The sequence below is a fragment of the Ctenopharyngodon idella genome, chromosome 19 (genome assembly GCF_019924925.1).
Source record: "Ctenopharyngodon idella isolate HZGC_01 chromosome 19, HZGC01, whole genome shotgun sequence".
In the NCBI taxonomy this organism is placed as follows: domain Eukaryota; kingdom Metazoa; phylum Chordata; class Actinopteri; order Cypriniformes; family Xenocyprididae; genus Ctenopharyngodon; species Ctenopharyngodon idella.
Window position 1 is genome coordinate 10,183,011 of NC_067238.1, and position 13,336 is coordinate 10,196,346.

General features: G+C 38.0%; 1 protein-coding gene across 9 annotated transcripts in view; it reads right to left on the reverse strand.

The window, feature by feature from the left end:
* Positions 1–13,336, reverse strand: part of pleca (plectin a) — a 117,469-nt gene that overhangs the window by 79,084 nt on the left and 25,049 nt on the right. For 2 of the 9 annotated variants that reach the window (XM_051872938.1, XM_051872936.1), the window contains exon 1: positions 882–1,154. The exons of the other annotated variants lie outside the window; for them this stretch is intronic. In XM_051872938.1, coding sequence (XP_051728898.1) covers positions 882–927 — 46 coding nt within the window. In that variant the 5' untranslated portion in view covers positions 928–1,154. Of the gene's footprint in view, positions 1–881; positions 1,155–13,336 lie in introns of those variants that run through there. 9 annotated transcript variants of the gene reach the window in all.

Genomic DNA, 13,336 nt, shown 5'->3' on the forward strand with positions numbered 1-13,336 from the left:
CTCTAATCCATCAACTGAAGTTTTGCTAACCAAATGACAAACCACACAAGGTTACGCTAATGTTTTGACTCAAGTAGCATCCAAATTTAACAAGGGACACATATCCTAGTGACAGAGCAACAGAAAACATTCAGTTCCTTTTAGCACCAAGGCACGGAAACAATCACTAAAATCTGTTGCATGCTCAAAAGCACCTTAGCCAAAAACCTAAAGCTACAAGAGGCCCAATCAATATCCAGGCATTGTCTATTTTCGTGCTCCGATGGACAGACTTTTAAATATCTACTCTCAGATATTCATTTTTCAGCCCAAGCCCAACCTGAGGAAGACCCGGGATGCTTTAGCTACAAAACTGTCATCCCAACCACACATAAATCAGTTTATACAGGGTCATGTAAGAAATGTGAATATTTCTATTGAATTATAGACATCTATCCAATGAAAACACTCAGAGCTGTGTGCTATGACATCAAACTTCCTGGTCTGCTTGCCATTACACACGCCGTACACTACAGGCAGCTCTATAACGGGAATGGGGGAACCCAGGCCATTGCTGTTACCGTGGTGATGCGGCAGTCAGCGCACCGAACATGCCGCATGGCTGGCGCAGAATCCTGCTGCTTCCCAGCACAGTTAAAAGAAAACATGCAGCCAAGCTCACAAACACAGCCAGAGTTCAAGCATGAGGGATCCCACACAAAAGACCCGGCCCTTCCCTTCATAAATAACACCGCAAAGTTGAGCCAGAGAGGACACAATGGAATTCAAAACTTTGCATGCCATTCACGCCCTCCTTAAAATCTATTCCCATCCTGTTAAACGGCTCAATTTGCGGCGCATTCCTCTAACGATTGATCCGTATTGATCAGAGAGGTGAGTACCTTTGAGAGAGGTGATCTCGTGTTGGATGGAGCGGGCTGTGTCCATGTCACTGGATTCTGTCACGTTGGTTTCCTGGGAGCGTGTGTGTGTGTGCGCGTGTGCTGCGCAAGGTGAGTCCAGTAAGATTTGACCAGCTGCAAGACTTCAGGAATTAGTTCTGTTCTCCTCTCGGCTAAGTCTGCAGTGCTGCTTGCTGACCGTGTGGTTTCTCTGTTTTGATCCTCTCTCTCTCGCTCACCCACTCACTCCTTCTCTCACACTTGCTCATTCCCTGTTCGCAGGGAAACTGCGATGTATAAAGTACCCCTCCCTCACTTCTTCCTCCTTCTGTCTTTCCTCCAGCCCATCCCATCCCCCGTAAGTCCCACGGGGTGCCTGAGCCAATCAAAATGCGGGATAAGTACAAATTGTGCCCACTTATGGGATGTTTGAAGGTAGGAGACAGATGCAGACAGTATAAACTAAGAGAGAAAGATGTAAAGAAGTGAAATGCAAAAGAACGTGTAAAAGACAAGGGCAGAAATGGCACGAGAAAGCTAAATTGAGAGAAATGCTCTCTGGGACCTTGGTCGCCTCACTCTTTCTCTGTAATTTATCTAACCACTGTATTTTTTTTTAGCTAAGTGTCTTAACATGATGACTCCAAATGCTATCCATAAAAACAATTTACAACCTGTCAGTTTTTAACTAAATGCACCCACAGATTCCCATTTATGACTCCATATTTTCTATCTGAATCTCTAATTCATCATGCTAAAACTGCACAAAATACCACAAACCTGCTCTTGCGGTCTGGACTTGGCTTATATTTTTAGCACTTTCCAGTGAAAATAATAATTATTCATCATATAAAAATATCCCTTAGACATATATAAAAAATTAAAAGTGTTAAAAAAAAAAATAAAAAGAAAAAAAAAAAAATGACAAAACACAAGACAAAAATATTGTAGGTGGTGCTATTGACTTACGAAAACCATATCAGATGTAAATTTCCACAATTTCTGACAAATGTGCAAAGTTTCATGAGTTTCAGCATATTTAGTCCTTCAAAAATATGATTCATTTCAGACAATAATAATAATAATAATAATAAAAAATGGAGCAATTCCTTTGCACCATCAATGCTCGGGCCCTAACAAGACAAAACAAAAAAAAACAAACCAAAGCAAAACAAAAAAGAAATATAAAGTGTGATAATGTAATGTATTGTAATGTAAATAATGTATTGTTATTGGCTCATGAAAGCCTGTGAAAACGAGATTAGGTGAATGATTAAATCATTGGTTAGTCTACCTGATCAGTCACTATCTATTACCCATTTCTATAGATGGGTTTCCGTGCAACGTCAACACAGAGATGCGCGCGCAACTAGGGGGCAGAAAGCAATTGTCGCACCATTATCGAGAGTTAATTTCTTAATATAAACGACGGAGTCTGCACAACCTAGGCTTCTAAAGTAATTGATGCTAGCCATTTCCTCACTGTCACACACCTAGCTAGCTGTCACACGTCTCATGTATTGTTCAGTATGTTTACAGTATCAAATTTCTTTCAAATGTGGAGGGTCGTGACGTAGCCTTGTCATAAACATTTAGGATAGAAAGGCTCAACAACCAACAAAACCAGGTAAGTTCATAAATTCAGAGGTTATGTCAGGTTTTTATGATTAGCAAACTTAGTTGGACAATTTCATTCGAGACCTGATGACTAAGGTTTTACATCATGTTATATTAATATGCAAATGAAACAAATGATCCAACTCTGAAATGGCAGTTTATTATTGAGTCAACAAAAATTTACAAACAATGCGAAATCTACTTTAATTACAATGGTTGATTAACGTTACAATCTTCTACAGGTGTTATTCCGAGTTCTGCATAACGTTACATGCCAAGAATTGCATGCGCCTCCAAGTACTGTTTAAAAACGATATAATATTCTTTGTAGGGTTCCTTAATGGTAATAAATAATTCGGCAGAACAGATGTTGTAGGCTACCTGCAGAGAGTTGTATCCAGCTCTTTTCTCAGCATAAATGACTGTTACCGCCCGTGAGGTGCATGCAGAACTCTGCAAAACGTTTAACGTGGCTTAATTTACTAAGACAGTTATTAACAAACCAAACTTAGTAAACACCATAATAATAAAGCATACTGTGTACAGAAAAGCAAATAAGCCCATAATATGAACGCAACACCTTTAAGCATTTTCCTCATAAAGAAAACGCTTAACATGGCTTAATGTACAAAGACAGTGACATTAAAAAACCAAACTTAGTAAACACTATACTAATAAAGCATACTATACAGAAACATTGGTTTGTGCAGAATTTGATCTTTTAATATCACTATCTTTTAATATTAGTATGCTACATTAAGCGGCGTTAAGCTTTTTCTTTATAACAGTTTTCTATGGGAGGAAAACACAACATGTAATTAAACGAATTGCCTTCATATTCTGGGCTCAATTGCTTTTCTGTACATAGTATGGTTTATTAGTATGATGTTTACTGAGTTTGGTCTGTTAATATCACTGTCTTAGTACATTAAGCCACGTTAAGCGTTTTTCCGGCATAAGACTCCTTAGCGGTTTTGCCCCCTGAATGCGCGTGCATCCTTTATTGTTCGTATACAAGAAACCCATCTATGATGCATGAAAAAGCTATTTAAATGTGAGAATAACAGCTCATTAATATCTGACAGAATTGTGGCAGACATTTTATAGCTTCAAATGTTTATGTAAGTGTGTAAGCTCAAAAATAAGGTGTGATATTAAAAACAATGTTGACATGTAAACAGATGAGCTAAGATCTAAAGCTGAGAGTGCATAAGCTTTTCAAACATTAGATGACATGGTAATGATAATCAACAACAACAAAACATCTCATTACATACCCTATTCTTTCATAATGAATAAAGTAATGGAAAAGCATCACAAACATAATTTAGCACATCTACAGTACAGTGACTCAGCAAAGGATGGCACTGTACTTGCTGCAATTAATGCTTCTGCAAGGAAAAGTCTATGCAGCAAAAAAACTCACACTAAACAATTATTGACATCATCAGTGCACCTAATCTTCTTCTTTTCCAAAGCATTATTTGATTTTGTCATCAGACTCTGTTGTTGTAATAACTGATGTGTGTGCACAATCAAAGCCAGGACACAAGCTCTTCTCGTGGCTAAAACACACAAACAGAGAAAAGCCCCATACAGACTAGATGACACAGCATTTTGAGAGCAGCCAGGCTGGCCTACTGCTGAAGCTCCTGAGATTAGAAGCTCTCCCCCTCCCTCTCAGACACACTCCGTTATTCTATCTCTGCCTCTTTTTTGTTCTACCTCTACAAGCCTGTCATAGCCACAAGGCAGAGCACAAAGTAAAGTTCAAGAGGTTCAAGCTTGAAATATTTAAATATTTCTTATTGGATATGGTGTAATGGAGGCCAGCTAGTAAGAGCTGTGTGAGTAAACCTCACTCCCCGTCCTCAAGAGGCGCACTAGCGATGGACGCTAGAGGCTGAGGTCTTTAGCATCCTTGTTAGCACACCCGCCTCTCATGCCGGATACGTCAGTTCAAATCCCGCTCTGAGTGGGTCGAATAGGACCAGTTACATTTGGTGCCGTGACCCGGATGGGAGTGAGGTTTAAGGGGGTGACTGTAACGGAGGCCAGCTAGTAAGAGCTGTGTGAGTAAACCTCACTCCCCGTCCTCAAGAGGCACACTAGCGATGGACGCTAGAGGCTGAGGTCTTTAGCATCCTTGTTAGCGCACCCACCTCTCATGCCGGATACGTCAGTTCAAATCCCGCTCTGAGTGGGTCGAATAGGACCAGTTACATTTGGTGCCATGACCCAGATGGGAGTGAGGTTTAAGGGAGTGAGTGTAATGGAGGCCAGCTAGTAAGAGCTGTGCGAGTAAACCTCACTCTCCTGTCCTCAAGAGGTGCACTAGCGACAGACGCTAGAGGCTGAAGTCTTTAGCATCCTTGTTAGCATGCCCACCTTTAATGCCGGAGATGCCGGTTCGAATCCCGCTCTGAGCGGATCAAGTAGGACCGTTACAATGGCATTAAAGGAAAAGTTTACCCAAAAATAAAGACTGTTGTTATTTACTTTATTTACCCTCAAATTGTTTCAAACATAATTGACTTTATTTCTTTCTTATTTTAAAAAGATTCTGACTGCTCTGTTCAGTATAATGAAAGTGAATGAGAACTGGAACTGTCAAGCTCCAAAATTACACACAAAAAAGAAAAAAAAAATATAAAAGTGAAGTCTTCTGAAGCCATATGGTTGCTTGTAAAATAAGTTGTTATTTACTGAAAATTTAAAAAATATGAAACCTCCAGTCAACATTCATCATAACTACTTTGTAAAAATACATTACTCATAAGGGCTTTTCACAATGCGCTTAACCCTGGGTTATAGTTGTTCGAAATCCCGTTTTTAACACTGGATAAAGGAACATTTCACATTTTAATTTAAAAGCAGGGTTAGCACTGCTTTTTCTGTGTACAACTTGTACATTTTGAAATGATGCGGTGTTAGGGCCGGTTCACACAGAATGTGTTTTTGTTTTGAAAAACTGATTTTAACTTAAGCGCCACATTTTTAGAATGCACATGCCTTATATTCACTTGCTTTGTACAGTCATGGAAACACAGTCCGTTGTATAAAAATCATTTGGAATTTAGTAATGGAATCATGGTAACGGAAAACAATTGGAGTCAATTGGAGTGAATAAGAAACCTTTCACTTTTTCACTTTCACCTTTATAGTCTGAAAAGTCCATTCACAACAAAATTGATAGCAGTCAGCAATATATAATATGATGATGCGCAATGCTAGAGCCTTTATGCAAACAGGTTGTGTACTGCGTTCGCCCAATCAATAACAATGTCACCGCAAATATGCAAATAAGAACGTTAACCCTGGGTTTAGGAATGTACAGTAGGAAACTTCAGTGTATGAATACCCAGGATTATTTGATAACCCTAGGTAAATTATACTCAGGGTTTAGAATAACCCAGGGTTAAATACAGTAGCCAACATTTGAAGTGGATCAAAAACTTTCATCAAAGTTGTCCTAAAACCTTCTTCTAGGACAACTTAGTTCTTAGGACAACTTTGATATACTTCAAATGTTGACTACTGTATTTCAAGTGTGAAAAGCCCTAGATTTTTCTTTCAAAGATATTTATATGCTAATGATTTATGTTTTGGCCAACTTTTGTAAACTAAGTAGCTCCCCGTTGCTGTTTTTGTTGACATGCTCATGTTTCTGACGTCAACAGCAAAGATCCTTTCTGAATGACCCATTTTTGCAGCTGAATAGTCTGGATGAATTTTATTAAAGCCTATCTAGGAACTATGAATGTTTTCAGGAAATGTATAATGTCAAATAAAGTATAAATGACACTTCAACTCAATTATGCCAAAAAATAATAGTTTCCCTTTGAATTTCTGTCACTATCTAGAGCCATGGCCAGCTGCACTGCATTTGATCTGCTTTGATAGCTTAGTTTACAGGAAGTGGAAAAAAACGTATTTGCCAAATCTGTGTTGAACTGCTGGGAAAGAAGCCATTGCTTTGTTCTGATCAATACTGCATTAGAGCAGGTTGTAAATAACTATTACACGACTCTCTGAAATACGTCTTTTGAGTGGTCAGTCAACACTGAGCAGTCACATATTTTTTTTATGACTGCAATCCATGGCAACATACTGGAGCTTCTTCCAGTGTCATTGATTGCAGGAATGACTACATTTCTTAGTGGAAGTCTAAAAGTAAGATATTAAAATAATTTCAGCTGAAATTTCATGTCCATGTTCAAGTCGAAATTTTGGGGTCTGTAAGATTTTTTTAAAATGTTTTTTTAAAGAAGTCTCTTATGTTCACCAAGGCTGCATTTATAAAACATGATAAAACAGTAAAATTGTGAAATATCAGTAAAATTTAAAATAACTGTTTTCTATTTAAAAACATTTTTTAACATATTTTAGTGATGGCAAAGATGAATTTTCAGCAGCCATTACCGCAGTGTCACATGATCCTTCAGAAATCATTCTAATATGCTGAGAATATACAACCTGAATTCCGGAAATGTTGGGACATTTTTTAAAATTTGAATAAAATGAAAACTAAAAGGCTTTCAGATCACATGAGCCCATATTTTATTCACAATAGAACATAGATAACATAAATGTTTAAAAGGAGAAATTTTACACTTTTATCCACTAAATGAGCTCATTCAAATTTGATGCCTGCTATAGGTCTCAAAAAAGTTGGCACGGGGGCAACAAACGGCTGAAAAAGCAAGAAATTTCGAAAAGATTCAGCTGGGAGAACATCTAGCAACTAATTAAGTTAATTGATATCATGTCTGTAACATGATTAGCTATAAAAGGGATGTCTTAGAGAGGCAGAGTCTCTCAGAAGTAAAGATGGGCAGATGCTCTCCAATCTGTGAAAGAGTGCGTAAAAAGATTGTGGAATACTTTAAAAACAATGTTCCTCAACGTCAAATTGCAAAGGCTTTGCAAATCTCATCTACAGTGCATAACATCATCAAAAGATTTAGAGAAACTGGAGAAATCTCTGTGCATAAGGGACAAGGCCGAAGAACTTTATTGGATGCCCGTGGTCTTCGGGCCCTCAGACGACACTGCATCACTCATCGGCATGATTGTGTCAATGACATTACTAAATGGGACCAGGAATACTTCCAGAAACCGCTGTCAGTAAACACAATCCGCCGTGCCATCTGCAGATGCCAACTAAAGCTCTATCATGCAAAAAGGAAGCCATAAGTGAACATGGTCCAGAACTGCCATCATGTCCTGTGGGCCAAGGCTCATTTAAAATGGACTGTTTGACATTCTTGTTGGAAGTCACGGATGCCCAGACATCTTCAAACTGTTTTGAAAAGAAGAGGACATGCTACACCATGGTAAACATGCCCCCGTCCCAACTATTTTGAGACCTGTAAGCAGGCATCAAATTTGAAATGAGCTCATTTTGTGCATAAAATTGTAACATTTCTCAGTTTAAACATTTGTTATGTTATCTATGTTCTATTGTGAATAAAATATTGGCTCATGTGATTTGAAAGTCTTTTAGTTTTCATTTTATTCGAATTTAAAAAATGTCCCAACATTTCCGGAATTCGGGTTGTATTGTGTAATACTGCATTACCAAATACTGGACAGGTAGATTACATATTTTTTTCCTACCAAGTGTGTTGGCTCTGATCACAAAAACACTCTGACCTGGGTCTTACTTTCTGTCACCTCACAAAAGCTTGTAGAATTCGGCAACTTGCATGGACCTGTTTACTCTTTCACATGTAGATTACTCATCCTGTCTCTCTGTGACCCATCAGCCCACCTCACACAGTGCAATGGCATTGCAGGAGACTGTTTAGATGGTCCCCATAGATACATGTCAGATAGCAAATGGTCAACAAACACAAGTTTTACATCTTTTCAACTCGCTCCACTCTCCTTGTACAGTAGCCAGTATCTATCCTCTTCGAAACCCATTGAAACCCCTGTAGAGAGTAAAACAAAATAAAAGGACACTTGAGAGACCTTGATTTTGAGCTTCTCTTCTGACGCAGAGAATCAAGGTCGACAGTGTTTAATGAGGGACCTTTTTTTGTTATATTATAACAATATAATTTCTGAGGATGTTGACCTTAGTGCATGTGATGATAATGATGTTTCATTGAGTAACATTTATAAGTTATTGAGCAATCAGTCAAGACAGATAAACACATAAGCCAAACACTCAATTAAACCTCATATGTCAACTTTCACTGGTTAATTATGTGCTGACAGATGACAAATACCAGCACAACGCCTTCCAAGACTCCCATCAAACTCCTGTTTAACCTTTCATGAAACTCACCACAAGATTTTGTCTAATTTGTGAGTCAAGTTTTAGTCCAGACAAAACTGTGAGGTCTTTTGCGATTTGTATATCTTGTGTAATAGATATACTGTACAATCTATCATACTAGATACTACTGAGTGGGTCATCAGTGACTGTTTTGTAGCTTTCTTGGTGATGCTTTCCAGACAATCAAAGTAATCTCTGCAAATTATCCTTTAAAAAAAAAAAAAAAAAAATTAAGGACAGATGGATGGATAGATGGGATGGATCAATCAATGTAAAACAAACAGCAAATCTTATGTTTTTCTACTTTTCTAAAAGTTACGTGTCAGTAGCGGATTTGTGTGCAGTCTCCAAAAATCCTGAACAATAACCCTAACCCCAGTACCCTGCCAATGCACATGGCATTCATGGCAAACTGATACAGCACTCCTGGCATCAGACTGGCCTAGCGTGCCACTGATCAAAGCAAAAAACGCTGTTCCACAATACAGTCTGAGTCACAAAAAAAAAAAAAAAAAAAATTGAATAGTTTTTTTTTTTCTCACTATACACATTGTTTCAACAAATTTCATGATGTTAGTGTTTGTAATACCTTAATACCTATTTTTATAGTTTAGAGATGGACGATATGATGTTTTATTGAGAGGGTCAGTAAATACTTTCTGACACACTCACATATTAGCATACAAACAGTCTTTACCATATCTTACATACAGATTATCTTAGTCATCTTCCTTGTCTGGATAACAAACAGGAAAACTACAATCTTTACTAAATTCCAACAATGACTAAACATTCCATGACTCAACATAATGAAGTGACTAAGATGTTTCAAGAGCTCCCATGTTTCCTGGTTCAAATGTACAGTGCTCAGCGTAAAAGTAACATTTTAAACAATATCTCAATGAACACAAAAACAATTTCCAAAATGTTGACAAGACTAAGTTTAATATAACATCTGTTTAATTTATAACATGAAATTAAGGTTAGTAACATAACTTAGAGAACAAAATTTTCAGTTTTACTCAGATTAGGGTGATGCAAAAATGAGTACAACACACTGAAAGTCTCTGGAGCAAAGCTAAATTTTAGACTACAAATGTCTAATTTAACAAGAATTCAACCACAGGTGAGTCAAATTAATCATTACAGAGGTGTCTAGCAGACAGTTGACTATAAAAGGGTGTTAAAACCCCTTCCCCATTTCATGCTGTCTGCAATGGCACCACATGGAAGAGAAATGTCACAAGACCTGAGAAAGAAAATAATTTCTTTACACCAGAAAGGTGAAGGCTACAAGAAGATCAGCAAAGCTTTACTTATCAGTCAGAATACTGTAGCAAAAGTGATACAAAAATTTAAAAAAGATGGAACTGCAACCATCTCACAGAGACGTCTAGGTCGTCCACGGAAGTTAACACCTCGACAGGAGCGTCTTCTGATGAGAAGGGTTGACAAAAATAGGCATGCAAGTTTACTGCAGTTATCTAAAGAAGTAGAACGCCAAACTGGGGTGACTATTTCCCGTGACACAATACGGCGTACACTGCAGAGGAATGGCATGCATGGGTGCCGTCCATGAAAGAAGCCTCTCCTAAAGCCCAGGCACAAAAAAGCCCGCCTAGAGTTTGCCAGGGCCCATGCTGACAAAGATGAAGACTATTGGGACTCTATACTCTGGAGTGATGAGACCAAGATAAATGTTTTTGGAACTGATGGAAACTATATGGCGTCACAAAGGTGAGGAATACAAAGAAAAATGCATGGTGTCTACAGTGAAGCATGGTGGTGGCAGTGTCCTTATGTGGGGCTGCATGAGTGCTGCTGGTGTCGGGGAGCTGCATTTCATTGATGGCATCAGATGAATTCACAGATGTACTGCTCTATATTGAAAGAGAAGATGCTACCATCACTCCATGCCCTTGGTTGTCGTGCACTTTTTCAACATGACAATGATCCTAAACACACATCTAAGGTCACTGTTGGATTTCTGAAGAAGAACAGGGTCAAAGTGATTCATTGGCTCCTGATCTGAACCCAATCGAACACCTATGGGGAAATCTGAAGAGACTAGTTGAGCATCACTCTCCATCCAGCATCCAGTCTATAAAAGATGTCATTCTTGAAGATTGGAAAAAGATGGATGTTGCAAAATGTCGCCAACCTGTTCATTCCATGTCTAGAAGACTTGGTGCTGTCATTAAAAATCATGGAGGCCATACAAAGTACTAGATGTAGTAGTTTTTGTTGTGGGGTGTACTCATTTTTGCATCACCCTAATGTGAGTAAAACTGAAAAATGTGTAATCTAAGTTATATTATTAACCTTACTTTCATGTTATAAGTTAAACAGATGTTATATTAAACTTAGTCTTGTCAACATTTTGGAAATTGTTTTTGTGTTTATTGAGATATTGTTTACAATGTTACTTTTCAAAGGGGGTGTACTCATTTACGCTGAGCACTGTATGTGCAGCATTACCAGATGGATGGGGAGTTTATAGCAGACATCCCTGGTCTCCAAGTGACAGAAATTCCACACCAACTGAGCAAATTTTTAACTTACTGACAACCAAGTCACAGACAGATAGCACATTCATTCAACCTTAAGTGCGAGTAATCAATCATGATCATAAATCATTAGCTGAAATGATCAAAAACTGTGTTCCCCGTTTGGCTGGAAAAGGTGGAGAAAAGAGCTGGTATGCAGAACAAACAATCTCAAGTTTCCAAAACATGCAGATTAGAGCAAGACATGGCCATTAGCACCACAGACATCAAGTATAAAATGCTGTCTGCAGATGTGTGGGAAATCCTAAAGAGGTAAAGAAAAGAGCAGTAAACAATCTCTGGTTACCAATATCGGCTAGAAAGTATCCCATGTGTTAAAGGTATTAAGAACATTTGCACATTTATATTTTTGTTCTTTCCAGGTGTTCCTATTGAACTAGAAAACTAATGAAACATTTACGAAACAAATAATGTGTTGGTAAATTTGTGTTATAAAACAGTTAGTTCCAGTCCTTGATTCTGATTGGTCAATAGCTGTGTTTTATTCACGATAAAACACGGCTATGACTGCTTCACCCAACGGTTTTATGTATCACTGCACAAGACCTTTAGCAACCACCCTTAGCAACGTAAACATTTGCTCTCTTTGATACTGTTCAATGAAGCTTGTATTACATGCACCTATATAGCATTTTCCTTCAGGTCAATCCTATGTTCATAAAAAAAAAAAAAAAAAAAATCAGTATGAATGTCAGCTGCGATATCTTGTCCTTTTAACAGTTAAGGGGTTTTCCTGTGCCCTGACACTGACAGCGCTAGTGTTCACAACAGTATCAGTCCTTTCAAAATAAAAGTCTTCGCTACTGACTGACTCAGTCAGTCAGTCTTTGCCACCATCTGACATTTCCTAGTTGATCTCCATGAGATGACGCATTCTGTTGCTGTTCACGGTCAGGGACTATTTTTTCCAGCATAAGGAAGGCTTTTAGTGATTTTACTTCATGAAAGTTGCATCGATATATACATATATTTGCTTTAATATTTGTATATATGGAATAACCTTTTTATAAAAGCAATAAGCCAGTGAATTTACAGTGAATTTATAACAGCTAAGGGGGTTTTAGGCATTCCGCTCCACATCGTGCCTAACAACGCCCCTTAGCTGTTATAAATTCACAGTAAACCATGGCTTCTTGGGGCTTATTGCTTTAGTAAATAGAAGGGGAGAAATTAACTTAAGAATGAACTATACCTGCTGACATTTTATTTGTACATTCTGTCTGCATTGTTTTAGCACCTCATTCAGTATATAAATTATGCTAATCAAAGAACATGACCAAAAATGCAATTTAAACGTTGCAATCCTCCATCATGCACCTACACTACATGAAACTCACCACATAAAACATCTCTCTCAGCCTCTTTCTTTCCAGCCTTCCTCTCCAAGAAACACGTTTTCACAGTGTATTTATAACATTCCCATTCTATTCCAGTTCGGAAAACCATAACTTCCATTACCCAAACTTTCCCTCTTTAAGACGTGGATGCAGGCCTCGGATAGGAAAACAGCTTTCACTGTACTCCGCTTTTTTTTTTTCCAGTTTTTCCTTTTCATTTTCCACTTTCAGTTGACAGTCAATGTCATGCAAAAGTATGTTAATCATGGCATATAACTGGTTTTATAGGACTTTAGTTTACCCAAAAAAGGAAAATTCTGTTATCATTTACTCATGAGATTATGTTCATGTTGTTCCCAACCTGTATGAATTTCTTTCTTCCACAGAGCACAAAAGAACATGATTTTGAGAATGTTTCAACTGCTTGTCTTCCGGTGTTCATCCCAGATAGCAGAGTCCAAGGTAATGTTGTGTTCAATAAAGTGAGTGTACACAACTCTATCTGCGTTAACCGTCCATTCTGTTAGTACAGGGCAGAATGAAACCCATACAATGAAAGTCAGTGAGGTCCAAACCAAGACTTGACCCCCTTGACATTCATTGCATAGACATAAATCAAACTATCTTTTTTTGGTGTTTTGCAGATAA